Here is a 15,966-nt window from a genome sequence, read left to right on the forward strand (position 1 = left end):
AATCCAGAAAATTTAGTCAATAATAATAACAACAACAACAACAATAAAAACAGTGTATCCTCCTCAGTGTCAGTTTCAATACTCTGGACCCATGCCCTCCCTGCCAACCACAGTACTACAAAAACCTAAGTCCTATTCCCCACCAAGCATCTGGTCTCAGCTGATAACAATGCTATGCTTATTCAATCACACATGGACCCTACTCCCTCATATTAACTATTAATATTGTATTTAATATTTACATAGTTCATATACCTTATTTATACAGTATAAAATGTTACATTTCATGTTTAATTTTCTTCCTTTCTCAGGAAATGATCTTATCTTTCCCCAAGATTTACTGCTTGCTCCCAATGCCCTTTTCATTGTTTGCAACAATGGATTCTTTGACTAAATAGCACAGAGATACCACACTAAGTTAACTATAGGTACATAACTAGAAATCAACATTTTAGACATAAGCTACTCACTTCTTCTGGGTAGAAGTACTGAAGATGACTGAGTGGGAAGACCGATTCAAATCCATCTCTGAATGAATCAAATTGCCTGGAAACACCTTCATTTAGTGCCCAGAATATAACCAGCTGCAAAAAAGAAATCTTTTACAAACTTTGACAAGATTTCAAATCTCTTTCCATGACAATGTACAGTGAAACATCACTACAGAAAAACATGTTTTTAAATCTTTAAAGTTTCTCCAAGAGAACTGCATAAGATCAGTCATGTCGCCCTGGCCAATTTGGCTCAGCGGTTGGAGCGTCAACCTGTGGTCCAGGGAGACCCGGGTTCGGTTCCTGCTAAGGGCATGTGCCTCGGTTGCAGTTTGTCCCCGGCCCTGGTTGGTCGTGCGGGTGGCAGCCACTCGATGTGTCCCTTTCATGTCGATGTTGCTCTCTCTCTCTGTTCTTCTCTCTCCCTCCCAACTCTACCTGAACAAACAAACAAAAAAGATCAGTCATGTCATCTAATTTGGGGCCTCGCCAGTAAGAAAATATAAAAAATGCCATGTGCATTTATATTTAGTGTGTTTTTAAAATTCACTGTCATAAAATCCCTATGGTATAGAGTTATATATTACCTTAGCAGATGAGAAGCAGATAAGAATTTAACAAGAGGATAAAATGTTATTGAGAATTAAAGATACCGCTTCAAGAGTCATAATTACCAACTGCTGTTTTTAATGTGAAATTTTTAGTTCTATATCCTGTTAAGTTCTTAGAACCCAGCCCTTCTGCAGTGTGTGCCTCCCACTTAGCAAAAGGCACACTCTGGCAATGCAATGAGATGAAACTGAAGGGTAACAAAAGCATCTGTTATTGGTCCAACATTATCTAGTCATCAATCACTTTGGCTAACCCATTTGGGTTCAGAAAGAGAGGACATATTCAGATAAAAATAAAAGCATTATTGTAAATTATTTTCAGAGAACCTTAAAGTGGACGTTAATGCTTTAATAATAAACTGAAAGATTAGTCTTCTCAAAGTTAGAAAAAGCAGCAAGTAGTATGAAAAGATAGTCCTACAAAATATTAAAGAAATAATTTATGAATCACAGAACTGTTAGGTAGATTAAATAGCATCTACGGTCCTCTACTTTTTTCTCTCTCAAATTGTTGAAACCAGAGTTAAAATTTTTCAGAGGCTCCATCTAAAATTCCACTTAGTAGAAAAGTTAGGTCGAGGTGGAGGACCCAATGCACTTTCCACTCAATGTCTGGCAAAACCAAAAGAAACTTTTCAAAAAGTAGTAATAATGATCTCCATGGGTTATAATTTAAAATATAATTTGTATTCAATATAAAATTATTTTTCCTTACTTTAGTAAATATAGTCAAGGACCATGAAATTAATTATTTGAAAAGCCTCATCAAACCCACAAACGTGTGTGAATGGGTGTGTGTGTATTAGAGGCAATTCTTATCTGGCTTGATAGAAAGACAGAAATGCAATTTAGTGAGATCACAAGGGATGGCTCCTTTTCAGTGGTCTCTTCTCAAACTGTGACAAAATGTGATCTTATCAGACAGTATTTAGGCTTGAGAATAGCAAACACAAGACTGTATAAGGCATTGTGAAATATATCCAACATGTCCTCTCATAGAGCAAACAGAAGCTAAGGCCTGAAAAAGTCAACTTCATGAAATGATCCCACAGGTCAAAGGTCTCAAACCAGTCTGTGCAGGCAGCTCGCTGACACCTCCTGTGCTTCACTAGACTGGCCCCTTCCCTCTGCTTCAGAGCAATACCCATAGGCAAAGGCCTGTATCACCACAGATGGCATTCTCCCCAAGAACGCCGACATTACATACCCTTAGATACTCTTCTAGATTATAGATAGTGACGGGTATGTCCTTTCCTCCTTTCTTCAGTTCGATGTTGGGAAACCCTGGTAGAGTGAAATCCAATCCCAGATCTTCAACTGAGCAGCCATTGATAGTCAGGGTTTCTAATGCATATCGTAGACTCTCTTTGGTCTAAACAAAAGGGAGGAGGTTAGTCAAGTATAGTCATTCACCCAATTATGTTTATAAAATTAAAAATATGCTAATAAATACTATGGGCTCTTTCAGCTCTTATACTATTTTTTCTTATTTTGTCATAATCTACACCTAACAAGTCACCGAGAACCCAAAAGAAATCATCTTAAGCACTTCAGAATCCAACTATCTTTATATGAAAAACAAGATCTTGAGTGTTCCTCCATAATGAGATGTTTGCTATTCAATTTGATCATTTTCAAATCAGATTTAACAGAAAAGCCAATATATCTCGCACAATAGTCAACTTATGAGTGTGGGCTCTGAAGGCAATCAAACTTTACATAAAGTCTTGGCTAATCTTATTGAATTCAATGTATGTATATAGCCAGTACTGAGTAATACAATACAATTAGGAAATTATAAATACAAATATGTACAAATACTGTACTACCTAGTAATAGCGATAATGTTTTTTCTCTGCAAAGCACAAGTCTAGAAAATACCCTGCAGATTCTTCATTAAGGCCTAGAATAACAAATATCTATTCATACAATAGCACTCCAGTGAAAAAAGATTCTAACAAAGAAATGTCAAATCATGCTCGCAAAACAAACATTAAAAGCAGTTTGTATTATTCACTTTTAAATGCTTAAGATTATAAAAGATTATAAAATACTTTATTTTAGATTAAGCATGAAAGACCAACATGCAAAACCACAACTTCTATCTGGAAACGAAGGTATCTCCAATACAGGAGAAAGAAGACAAATGGGTTTCTGGATTGGAGATGATTCCAAGGATGAAATTCCTAGAGGCTAAACACTCAAATGCAGAAAATTTGTTAACTAAAACTGGCTGATTATTAAATCATTTTTAAAAAAGGGAACTGAAAGCTATTTAGGATTCCACATAATAAACAGTATTATTTAAGAATAAGATTAGTTAAAATATGGTTGTTGCGGATTATGCTCACTTTTTTCTACAAAAACCTGTGTTTATGTCTGTTTCAGGTGCATCATTTGATCACACCAAAAAAGGCTCTCCATTTTGCATTTTAAATATTCTTCAGCAAAAATACTAAAAAAAAAATAATAATTTTGAAAGCTGTTTTAATGTCATTCTACTGAAAAGCTTTCAAAATTGTTCCCCCACTTTTTTTTTGTCCCCTCACTTCTTGTTACAGATCAAGGCAATCACTGCTATGCTAATGGGAAGACTATTATTCTCCCACAGCTACCTAAAAAAATATCCTATTTGTAAAGGTTTTCTTTATAAATTATAAATAACTACCATTAGTAGGTATCTACAATACACAATATTTATCCCTGAGATGTCTAAAAGAGAGAAAAAGATCTCAAAAAGATCTGAAGAAGAGAACCGCAGTGGAGACATGGATACATAACAAAGTTTCAAAAGGTATGAGACTGCCAGCTCCAGGTCCAGCAGCCTGGGCTTGAATTCCATCTCTCCCACGTTCTAGGTATGTGACCTTGGGTAGCTTGTTCCTTAACCTATCTGCCTTGAATGTCTCATGTGCAGAACAGGGATAACAGAAATACCTAAATCTCATAGGTTTGTTGTGGATTAAATGAATTAACATGTGTAAGGCACTTGGAACAGTGCCATGATTTTCCTTGCCCCGTCCTGCCAGCCATTATTTACATAGAAGATGATCCTAAATAAGACTATAGTTTAAAACTTACAAATTTAGTAAGCATAAACCTAACTGGTTCTAAAAATCTAAAGACAACAAATATTGTATGGAAAACATGGGCTTGGCTTCTTTTTAAAAGGCTTGGGCATTTTCCTTACTAAGCTTATTTCTCCAAGATTACCAACAATTACCAATTAATATGGGAGTTAAGATTAATTCCCTTACAAATCACCTTCCTGGACAAAAAGGCATTCTAAAACCCCCATCTATGTAAACTCCTCTAATTTTATCACGAGATGTGATACTTCCACTCTACAGAATCTTGATTCTCTATTCTTTTTTTTTTTAACCTCACCCGAGGACATTTTTCGATCTTTTGTTCAGATAGAATGGGAGGGAGAGAGAGAGAGAGAGACATCGACGTGAAAGGGACACATCGAGTGGCTGCCACCCACACGACCCAACCAGGGCCGGGGACAAACTGCAACCGAGGTACGCGCCCTCAGCGGGAACCGAACCCGGGTCTCTCCAGACCGCAGGCCAATGCTCTAACCGCTGAGCCAAACTGGCCAGGGCCTTGATTCTCTGTTCTTAATGGGAGTTGATTTAACATTGGTCCTCGTTACCTGCCCAATATATGCTATTTGAGTCTGTGCCACTTGTCTAAAAATACAACTCTGTCTTCTTCTAATGTCAGATACAGAACCACTACTAATCTCAGATTGAGTTAAATGACTTTTTAATCTACTGTTAATAAAAAGTGTAAATTAATGATATAAAACTTAAGATTACTCAAGATATATAACAGAGAAACTTCAACATGTGTTACTAAGAAATAGTGCACAGACACTATGGTCTTTAAAGATCTCTCTAGAAACAAATGACTACTCCTAAATTCAGCCACCTTTCGGGGGTGGGTGGGAGGGAGGATCCATCTGTCCTAAGAATCGTTTTATTGATTCAAATCCTTATTAAAAGAATTCAGTATGCCCAGATATATAACATCCATATAAAATTTAACAAACAAGAGCCCTTGGTTTCAGTTAGGAGTGTATTTTATTTGCTAAAGCCATTTACTCATCAACTGCTATTATTATAGGTCATCTTACCAACTGTAAAATCCTATGTTTCAGTTGTGATTAAAAAATTAAACTCTTCTAAAATAAGATATTAATATAAAGTAACTTGTCAAATACAAACCACTTAACAAAGACCTCATCTTTCTACAATAAGAAACTGATCCACTTGACTGTTTCCTAATTTTCTAAGCCTACCTGGGATTTATCTTGTTCAAGTCTTTTCTTCTGCCTGACAATGTCTTCTAGGTGATACACTGATCTGGCTACAACTGGATCAATGTCAAACAAATCATGCGATGTCAGTGAAGTTTCTTGCCGTAACATCCACTTATAAAAGGGTAAGCCAAGGGGAAGGTCCACCTGAAAGAGAAGATGCAAAATATTTTAACAGTCACAGATTCTAGAATTGACTCAACTCCATAAGTGACACTTCAAGAGGTCATTTAAAAAGGTCAAAATCTCCATAAGGGCTCAATATCAAGAGATATTTACAGGAAAGGTTAAAAGAACCAACTGAGTATCAAATAAAAAACGGAACTTCTAAAATAACTGACTGACAGCTCATTCTTCAGTTATGGTGAAATTGTAAGCTTCTGAATTTGACATCAGATGAAAATGTCTTCCACATACTCAAAGTATCTCATAAAATGTGACAAGAGGAAACGAAGAAAATTCCAGAAATATTCAAATGTCTGTAAATACTGATTTTCTTGGGTTATTTTCCTTCCAGCTCTCTAGTTGCGATATACTCAGTTTAGTCACATACTCTTGCTTCCTACTGAATTAAAACTCTGATGTCAAATACTTTAGAAATATATTATTAAAACCACCCTTAATATTGCCTGATTCTCTGAACCCCTGCTTCTAACAGAATATGGGCTACAGACTGGCACTCGGGCATCCCTTAGGTGAAAATGTGGAATCCTGGGCCTCAACCTTGAACTACTAAATCAAGATTTGGCTTTTGTAACAAAATCCCCAAGTAATTCATATGCACATTCAAGTTGGTGAAGCACTGTTTTTTTTTTATCCTCACCCGAGGACATTTTTCCATTTTTTGTTCAGATAGAATGGGAGGGAGAGAGAGGGACAGAAACATCGAGGTGAAAGGGACACATCGAGTGGCTGCCACCCGCACAACCAACCAGGGCCGGAGACTAACTGCAACCAAGGTACGTGCCCTTAGCGGGAACCAAACCCAGGTCTCTCTGGACCACAGGTCGATGCTCTAACCGCTGAGCCAAATCGGTCAGGGCGGTGAAGCACTGTTTTAAAATTCAGCATTAAGCGCATGGAATTAGGTACTTTCATAGAACATAAGCACACACAAAATTATAGAAAAGCTAATTAACTTACCAATCTGAAATCCATGATAGCCTTGGCCATTAATTTTCCTAAGAAGCGAAACTTCATCTTAACCTTTGCAATATGAGCTGGCTTTGCTGTCCTACCAAAGGGAAGTGCAAACAGGCCCTGGAGGTTTTGAATATACTTGGTCCCTTCTTGGTTTCCTGTAGAGAGAGCAAGTCACCAAACGTTAGATGCTCTTTCCCAAAATAAGACAAAACAAAACCTGGTAACTAAGAACATCAGTATTCTCAAAATCAGATAGACCACGGAATGAAGTCCTCTAGAGCTGGAAGGGCTCTCCCTTATTTGATAAGTAAGAAAACTAAAGCTGAAGTAAATTAAGGTCAGAGAGCATGGTCCTCTGCTAGAAATTAAATATATTTAATGCATTGTAAGGGCCCTTTACCTGATCTGAATAGCCCAAATTGACCGACTAACTCAGATTAATATTACCTTTTGGATTGCTAAGAGTTACTTCTTCACCTCTCCAAAGACCCAAGTCAGCTCTCTGTAGTTCCTGAGATACAAGTGCATAAAACTCCAGTGTAGGCCCAAGACCTGTACCAACCTAGAGAAGAACAAAAGTAGAACAACTTCAAATTTCAGAATTGGTGCTGACCTTTTTTTTAACCTGATAACCTCTTGGCAATGTAGATACTAACAGGAACTGTAAATCAGAATGCAGTAGAGATCACTTCCCCAACTGTCCTGACAGTATTCCTTCAGTAGTAGTTCTCTAGAACAAGAGCTAGTAACCCTTTATCATTTCCTACTCCCTATGGCCCTAACATTGTAATTGTACAGTTTGAGCTTGTCCTGAGACAATTACCTTTGTAGCTATATATCTTACCCTCAGGGACTGAGATGACATGGTCTGCACATGGCTCTCTCCCCCATTCTCTTTGGCAAATGGAAACCAGCTCAAATGTCACCTCCTCAGGAGAAGCCTCCTTATCTGCTGAGTTACTTTGCTTCGTTTCTTAGAACTTAGTTACTTAAGTACTTATCACATTATACTGTCACCATTTCACTATATGCCTATATATCCCACTTGAAGGTAACTCACCTCTGTATCCTCTATAGTGCCCGAGCACAAGCCAGCCATTTAACAGAGGTTTGTTAAATAAACGCAAATAGGAAAGGTCTGAATCCACACCAGCACCCACCAGGCTAACTTAGCCTCAGAGAGATCATCAGTGTTTCTCAAGCCCCATGGTGCACTAGATCTCCAAGAGCTGTATCAATATGCACACGTGGGGGTGGGCATGCCATGAAGTTTCTGAATTAGGTAGGTCTGGTTTTGAGTCTGGGCACTGGTATTCTGAAACAGCCTTTAATGAAAACCCCTCCTCCATGAAAAACACATGAGCTGGGTGCAGTGTTCGCAGCCTAGATATTTCTTCTCATTCTATCAAGGTCCTACCAGCTTAGACAATAAGTTAGATATGCAGGCAATGACAAGTTAATACAGCTGGCCCTTGTTTATCACGGTTAATCAATTCCAGACTCTACCGCGATAAATGAATTTCTGTGAAGTAGGATTCTTTATTTATACACAGTCGTCCCTCGCCACTTCACGCTTTGACTTTCGTGGCTTCACTCTATCGTGGTTTTTTCAAATACTAGACTATAGAGTGAAGCCGTGTAAGTCGTGAAATGGCGTGGGACGACTATACTATAGTCTATAGGCTAAATCTAACCACAGTCCTGTCAAAAAGGCTGTATTTTGTGTATACAGTATTTGCATATAATGGGCATTATTTTACCATTATCAAGGTTACTTTTTTTAAAGGATTCAACTAGCTTACAAGATTAGATGCAGTGCACCAAAGGTTTAGCTCAACTTTCCAAACAGTAAGCTGTTGGGACCCGGTGACGTAGTCTTAATCTAGCCTGTCCCTTTGTTAGCATTCCACAGTGGTGAATGGCATCAGCATTCAGCCCATGCTCCAATCCAAATCTGGGAGCCATCCGAGGCTCTTCTCAGTCTTGTTCTCCACATTCCCACCAATCATTAAACACTACAAGTCTGACCTTCAAATATATCCTAAACTGTTATCATCAACATCTCTTATCCGGCCTCTGCACCAGCACTCGGCATCTCATAGCCTATTCTCACAGCACCAAGAAAGTCTTAGAAAACGTAAGTTCATATCATTCCTCCACACCCTCTGAGGCTTCCCATCTCGTTCAAAGCCAAAGCTCAGGTTAAAAAAAACTGCCCACGTGTCCTACGGGATCCCTCCTCGTACCCCAATTCCCACATCCAGCCACAGTCACCTGCCACCAGCAGAAATGTTCGCCTCCTGGCTTTTGTCTGTCTGTTCTTTTGCTAGAGCCACTCTTCCCCCAGAGAGTAATGACTCACCTCTGCTCTAATGTCACCTTAGACCACCCTCTCCCCTCTCCCCCATCAAGCTCCATCTTCTCATTTCCCTTTCTTTTTCTTCATCTCATGGCCTAACATGTATATGTGTATGAGTGTGTGTCTATCAACCTCCCCAAACTAAAAGAAAAGCTCCATGATGATAGGAACTTTGTATATTTTATTCTCCACAGAACCCTGGGCCTTGAAAGGAAAGGAAGGAGGGGGAAGAGGAGAGCAAAGCCAAGAGAGAAAAGAATAAACCAGCAGTAATATCTGGTATCCACCAGATGGTGCTTTAAAGTCAGCTGGTTCGCCCTGGACGGTTTGGCTCAGCGGTTAGAGCATGGGCCTGCAGTGCAGAGAGACCTGGGTTCGGTTCCCGCTAAGGGTATGTACCTCGGTTGCAGTTTGTCCCTGGCCCCGGTTGGTCGTGCGGGTGGCGGCCACTCGATGTATTCCTTTCACATCGATGTTTCTCTTTCTCTCTCTCTCTCTGTTCCTCTCTCTCCCTCCCACTCTGCCTGAACAAAAAATGGAAAACTGTCCTCCGGTGAGGATAAAATAAATAAATAAATAGAGTCAGCTGGTTCTTTCTCCCTTTAGCAAACTAATCCTAGGCTAAGTAGAAATCACAGATTAGTCTATTTCCTTCATCCAAATTCTGTTGTTTCCATAGATAAAACAGACAACTTAAAATATTAAATGACATGAGTATCATCACAGCGAGTCTCTGTGAGGGTGGAAGGACCAGCTCTTATCAACTCTGGCACTTCACCTCTATCTTGGACTGGCCAGCAGCCCTGTAGATCGACCTATCTTTTTAGGGATCTTCACTTCACTCAGCCACTCCATTAAAAAGGTAGGTACTTTGGCTTTGCTTCATTTTTTTAAAGGAAGGAAAAGCATAAAGTTCTAGAAACAAAAACAAAAAAAAACAAAAAAGTCTGACAACTTGCCTTACTTAAAACTTTGATTCTTTTTCTTTCAAATTTATATATTGGTACTTACCATGTGACAATATTCTAAGTATTTTACTCATTTAATCATTCTATCTATATGAGGAGGAAACTTTATTTATCGTAACTCTTGTCATCATTGAGGAATCCATAACCTGCCCAACTTTACACAGCTAGGAAGCAGCAACACCAGGCTCCACAGTCCATGCTCCTAACCTTGTACCATCCCAAAAGGCTGGGTCATCTGTAGCCCCAATCCCCAGGGCTTGGGTGACTGACTTTCTAAATCCAGAGACAGATTTAGTTCTTCCCTGTCTTATCAATAATCCCTATTCAAGATAGAGGCCATCTGATCTGACATTTTGGATTGGTTTTTTCTAGAGCTGTTAGAAAGTCTTCCTAATGGCCACTGACTGCTTTGTGTGGTTGAACTTGATTTACAACATGAGGTTCCATGCATATATAAAAAGAGCACTCCTGCCCTGGTCAGTGTGGCTCAGTTGGTTGAGCATCGTCCTGTGCAAAGGTCATGGGTTTGAGTCCCAGTCAGGGCACATACCCAGGTTGCAGGTTTGATTCCCAGTACAATTGTGTACGGGAGGTAACAGGTCGATGTTTCTCTCTCACATTGATGTTCCTCTCTCTCCCTCCCTCTCCCTCCCTCTTTCTTTAAAAATCAATAAAAACGTATTTAAAAACAAAAATAAATAAAGGAGCATTCCCAATAAAATTGGCTCCTGGAATCTTTTCTAAGTCAACAGGTAAGACCCAACACATAACATGCATTTTTGAACAGAGCTATAAGGAAATGAGAGAGAAATTCCAGGCAGGAGGGAAATATGCTGGTATAAAAAAGTAGAAAGCACGTCTACATAAACTAAGCAGACAGGTTACTTAGAGCAAAGGTCTTACAGTTTTATGAGTAAGAAATCTGGGCATGTAAACATATAAAAACTGCATCCTCTGAGAAATAGGCACGATGAGGGTAGATCTAAATTTCCTACCCTGGCAGTCAAGGCCTCCGTTCCATCTCCCCTCCTTCCCATCAATTTCAAAGCACTTCCTTCCTTCTGCTACTCACCACCAAGCCAGATTCTCTGATCAAGCCACATCCTTTTGTCTCCCCTCTCCCCTTTCCATTCAGATCTTATTCCAGAGCTTCCTTCTCCTGACAGCTTTCCCCACACATTCCCAGGACAGTGATCCTTGTCTAAAAGCCTCATTCTCTTGACCTATACCACTCATCTGCTACCCTCGTTTGTTCCTCTCCTGTGTCTCCCCAACTACGCTGTCATTCTTTGAATGCAGAACTCTGCAGGCCATATATTCCCCAGTACACAGCTACTTAACATTTTAATTTTGATAACTGAATACTCTTAACTTTTTGAAGTTTTAATGGAAGGAGAAAAATGAATAAAAAATCAAAGTCATGATTAAGACTACTTGGATAACTACAAATAGTACTGAAATCTATACAGTACTTACCATGAGCTAGGTACTATTCTAACATTTCACAATATGAACCCAGTCACAATTGCTGAGGTACTATAACCCACATTTTATAGAAAGAATACTGAGGGGCAGACTTGTTGGCTATTATAAATAATAAGTATAATGAAAGGTTTGACAATTTTATGTCCGTAAGAATTTCAGAAGTCCAAAAACTCTAAGAAATTAAGGGAAAGAGGGAGATAACCACTCCCGAGACTCAATACTTCAGAGTCAAAAGATGTAGAGAAAATCATTACTTGATTATTTTTGTGTACTGTACTGGTTGTTTAAAAGCATCTCAAAATAAAAGACAAAGATTAGAAAGAAGTAAAATATTTTTCGCAGATGACATGATTGTCTACAACATGGGTTAGCAAGCTACAGCTCTGGCCCCCTGCTTGTTTTTATATGATTCGCAAGCTGAGAATAGTTTTTACAATATTAGATGGTTCGAAATAATCTTGAATAGCATTTCACAATGTGCAAAAATTACATGAACTTCAAATTTCAGTGGTCATAAAGTTTTATTGAAATACAGCCATGCTCACTCATGTGTATATTGTCTATGACCACATTCACGCTACAAAGGCAAAACTGAGTAGTTGTGGTGAAGACCATATGGCCCACAAAGCCTGAAATATCTACTATCTGGCTCTTTACAGAAAGTTTCCCAAGTCCCAGGACCACAATAATCCTAAATGGTGTATTAAAAAGTTATAAGAACTAGTAATTAAGTTTATCAAGGTTACAAAATGCAATGTCAAAATAAACTATATTTCTATAAACTACCAGCAAATGGAAACTGAAATGAAAGAACAGTATCATTTTCAATACCATCAAAAGATGTGAAGTAGTAGGGGAGAATTTTAACAAAACATATGCATGAAAGACCTCTAGACTTGTTCTAAAGCATAATGAGAGGGATTAAAGACCTAAATAAGGAAAGGTCACTCTATATCAGGAATTCTCTTCTAAACTGATCAAGATTCGCCCTGGCCGGTTTGGCTCAGCGGTTAGAGCGTCCGCCTGCGGTCCGGAGAGACCCGGGTTCAGTTCCCGCTAAGGGCACGTACCTCGGTTGCAGTTTGTCCCCGGCCCTGGTTGGTCGTGCAGGTGGCAGCCACTCGATGTGTCCCTTTCACATCGATGTTTCCCTCTCTCTCTCTTCCTCTCTCTCCCTCCCACTCTGTCTGTACAAAAAATGGAAAAATGTCCTCGGATGAGGATAAAAAAAATAAAATAAACTGATCAAGATTCAACATAATCCCAACCAATACCCTGAGAGACATTTTGTAAACACTGACAACCTGATTCTAAAATTTACACAAAATTGCAAGGGATTGAGAATTTAACCAAAACAACTTGAAAAAGAAAAACAAAGTTGACTCACACTACTGATTTCAGTCCTAACTATAAAGTTACAGATTAATAAGAGTACAGATTAATAAAAAAAAAAAAAAAAACCCAGCCCTGGCCGGTTTGGCTCAGCGGTTAGAGCGTCGGCCTGCGGTCCTGAGAGACCCGGGTTCGGTTCCCGCTAGGGGCATGTACCTTGGCTGCAGTTTGTCCCCGGCCCTGGTTGGTTGTGCGGGTGGCAGCCACTCGATGTGTTCCTTTCACATCGATGTTTCTCTCTCTCTCTCTGTTCCTCTCTCTCCCTCCCACTCTACCTGAACAAAAAATGGAAAAATGTCCTCGGGTGAGGATAAAAAAAAACCCAAAAAAACAGAAAACCCAGAAACAGATCCAGACATAATCAACTAATTTTCAACAAAGGTGCTGTGGTAGGTAATTCAATAGGGGAAAATATGTTTTTCTCAAACAAATGGTACTTGAAAAACTGAATATCCTATGTTCAGGAAAAAAAAGAACCTTAGCCCTTTCTCTTACTTTACACCAGTTAATTTAAAAATTAACTCAAGCCCGATCACAGACCTAAATATAAGAGCTAAAAACTATAAAGCACATAGGAAAAAAATCCGAGTCCATGGATTAGGGAAAAAAGGTTTGAGATTTCAAAAGTACAAACTACTAAAGAAAAAAATCATAAACTAAATTTCATCAAAAGTAAAAAATTCTGTTCTTTCAAAGACATTTCATAAGGAAACAAGAAAATAAATCGCAGACTGGAAGAAAATACTTGGCAAACATCTCATAAAGGACTTGTATCCAGAATTATAAAGAACTCGACAACTCAATGATAAAATAAAACCCAATGAAAAAGTGGGCAGAATTCTTAGACATTTCTCCAAAGTATGAATAGCCAGTAAGGAATGAAAAGATAAAACAATATCATTATTCATCATAGAAATGCAAATTAAAACCCCAGTTAGATAATACCATAAACCCACAAGAATAACTAAAATTTAAAAAGACCGATGATACTAAGTGCTGGTGAGCATGTAAAAAGCAACTGAAACTCACATACTACATTACTGGTGGGAACAAAAAACAAGACAGTTGCTATGAAAAAAGTTTGGTATTTCTTTTTTTTTTCCCTTTTATTTACTAATTTTTGTGTTAATACTCACCAGAGGATATTTTTCCATTGATTTTTAGAGACAGTGGAAGGGAGGGAGGGAGAGAAACATCAATGTGAGAGAGAGACATCAATTGGGGGATCGAACCTGCAACCCAAGGTGCCCTTGAACAAGAATTGAACCTGAGACCCTTCAGTATGCTGTATGATGCTCTAACTGCTGAGCCATACTGGCCAGCGCTGGTGTTTCTTTTAAACTTAAAATATATTGCCCGGCCAGTGTGGCTTAGTGGACTGAGCATTGTCCCATGCACCGAGAGGTTGCTGGTTGGATTCCCGGTCAGGGCACATCTCTCTCCCTTCCTACCTTAAAAAAACAACACACACACACACACACACACACACACACACACTTACAAATGCCTTAGCAACTAAACCTGAAATACTTACCCAAGAGAAATAAAAACATATGTCTGCATAAAGAAATGTAAACAAATGTCCATAGCAGCATTATTCATAAGGGTAAAAAACTAGAAACATTCAAATGTGCCTCAGCTGGTGATGAAACAATGGAACATACACATAATGAGTGGTCTATTAATACTACTCAGCAATAAAATGAAACAGACTGATACATGCAACAGCACGTATGAATCTCAAAAGCATTATACTAAGTGAGAAAAGAGTAACACAAATGGTTACATGGTATATGATTCTACTCATTGTGATACTGCAAAAAAAAAAAGACAAAACAGATTAAAGGTTGCCAGGGACTGGGGATGGAGGGAAGACACTGACTGCAAATCAGTCTAAGAGAACATTTTGTGGTGATGAGACTTTATTCAATGTCTTGATTTGACAGTGATTACAGATTTGTCAACTGTACATCTTAAAAGTGTGCAATTATTATGTATGTTATAGCACAGTAAACCTGATTTTTTAAAAAGCAGTTCAAACATTTTGAAAGTTATGTTTAAAACATCTTTTTACTTTATCAACTAAAGATCACACAAACATTTGTTCTTATACCAGGAAAAATACTTTTATTATACAATTTAACCTCAAAAAATGGACAATTTAGAACAAATCATTCAAGAGACAATAGAACAAATCTCCGGATTGCAGATAATTCCCAATTACCTTTTAGAATTTCACAGGACCAAGAAACTCTAGTGACATCTTATCAAGGACACAAATTATGCCCCAAACTGTCCAGACTCCAAAGCTCACCTCATTTTCATACTGGATTTCTAACATGGCCCGTGAGCTGCCCAGATCTTGCATCACAGACTCAGCTTGCTTCAGCAGCTCCTCTCTGTTCACAGTACGCTACAAAATAAAGAACAAGAGTGAGGACACTAAGCTCACATTACACTTTAATAAACAGGTGGTATTTTCTCAAAGTGCAAAAAAATCAACTCAATTTGTAAAAAATTATTTCTTTCAAAAAGCCTACCTCAGAAAAGGTTAGGGTGTAGCTGTATTACTACAAACATCAACAGCATCCTACTGTACGTGAAAAAAAGCTCTATGGAAGTGTAATTTTTATCTTAAGCCCACAGCAAGTTCAGAAAATTAAAGCTGGAGAAGAAGAGATCTCTGAAACTTTGCCAAACATCAAAGCAATTCAGGGTTACAGCTTTTTAAAATCTCCCTGGGTACACTGATAAGTAGATAATGAAAAAATAGAAATGGAGGTGACAGGTGAGTTGGAAACCTACTGGCTGACCTGCAGAGATCCTACAAGCACTACCACAAATATCTACCAACTCCATTGTTTATGGAATCCTAATGACACAGATCAAGATAGGAGTTTTTTAAGTAAAATGTTTTTGGTTTTGGTTTTCTCATTCCTTCCACTCCTCTTTTTCTGTCATTACTACTGGCTCTTATGAGACTTTTGGAGATAAAGGTTTTGAGAAGACAGACGAGTAAGAATTCTCAGCAAGAAAGAGGCAGAACAGAGAAATCTTAAGTGAAAGGCAGTGCAGTGGCATAAGTGCAGGACTGGGTCTCAAATGGAAATGGCTTAGAGTTGTGTGTTTTAGGGCCATGAATGTGGAGCCCAGAATAGAAGCACAGGAAGAAAAAGTCAGCAACACAGGGGGC

At 38.6% G+C, this 15,966-nt stretch overlaps 1 protein-coding gene across 23 annotated transcripts in view; it reads right to left on the reverse strand.

Moving 5' to 3' along the window:
* The window catches only part of TRIP12 (thyroid hormone receptor interactor 12), a 149,538-nt gene that overhangs the window by 5,097 nt on the left and 128,475 nt on the right, over positions 1-15,966 (reverse strand). For all 23 annotated transcript variants that reach the window (XM_036253463.1, XM_036253483.1, XM_036253481.1 and 20 more), the window contains 6 exons: positions 15,088-15,186; positions 7,017-7,131; positions 6,570-6,724; positions 5,409-5,573; positions 2,310-2,474; positions 471-584 (listed from right to left, as the gene is read on the reverse strand). In XM_036253463.1, the coding sequence (XP_036109356.1) occupies positions 471-584; positions 2,310-2,474; positions 5,409-5,573; positions 6,570-6,724; positions 7,017-7,131; positions 15,088-15,186 (813 nt within the window). The remainder of the gene's footprint in view (positions 1-470; positions 585-2,309; positions 2,475-5,408; positions 5,574-6,569; positions 6,725-7,016; positions 7,132-15,087; positions 15,187-15,966) is intronic.

Source organism: Molossus molossus, unplaced genomic scaffold (assembly GCF_014108415.1).
Source record: "Molossus molossus isolate mMolMol1 unplaced genomic scaffold, mMolMol1.p scaffold_m16_p_11, whole genome shotgun sequence".
Taxonomy (NCBI): domain Eukaryota; kingdom Metazoa; phylum Chordata; class Mammalia; order Chiroptera; family Molossidae; genus Molossus; species Molossus molossus.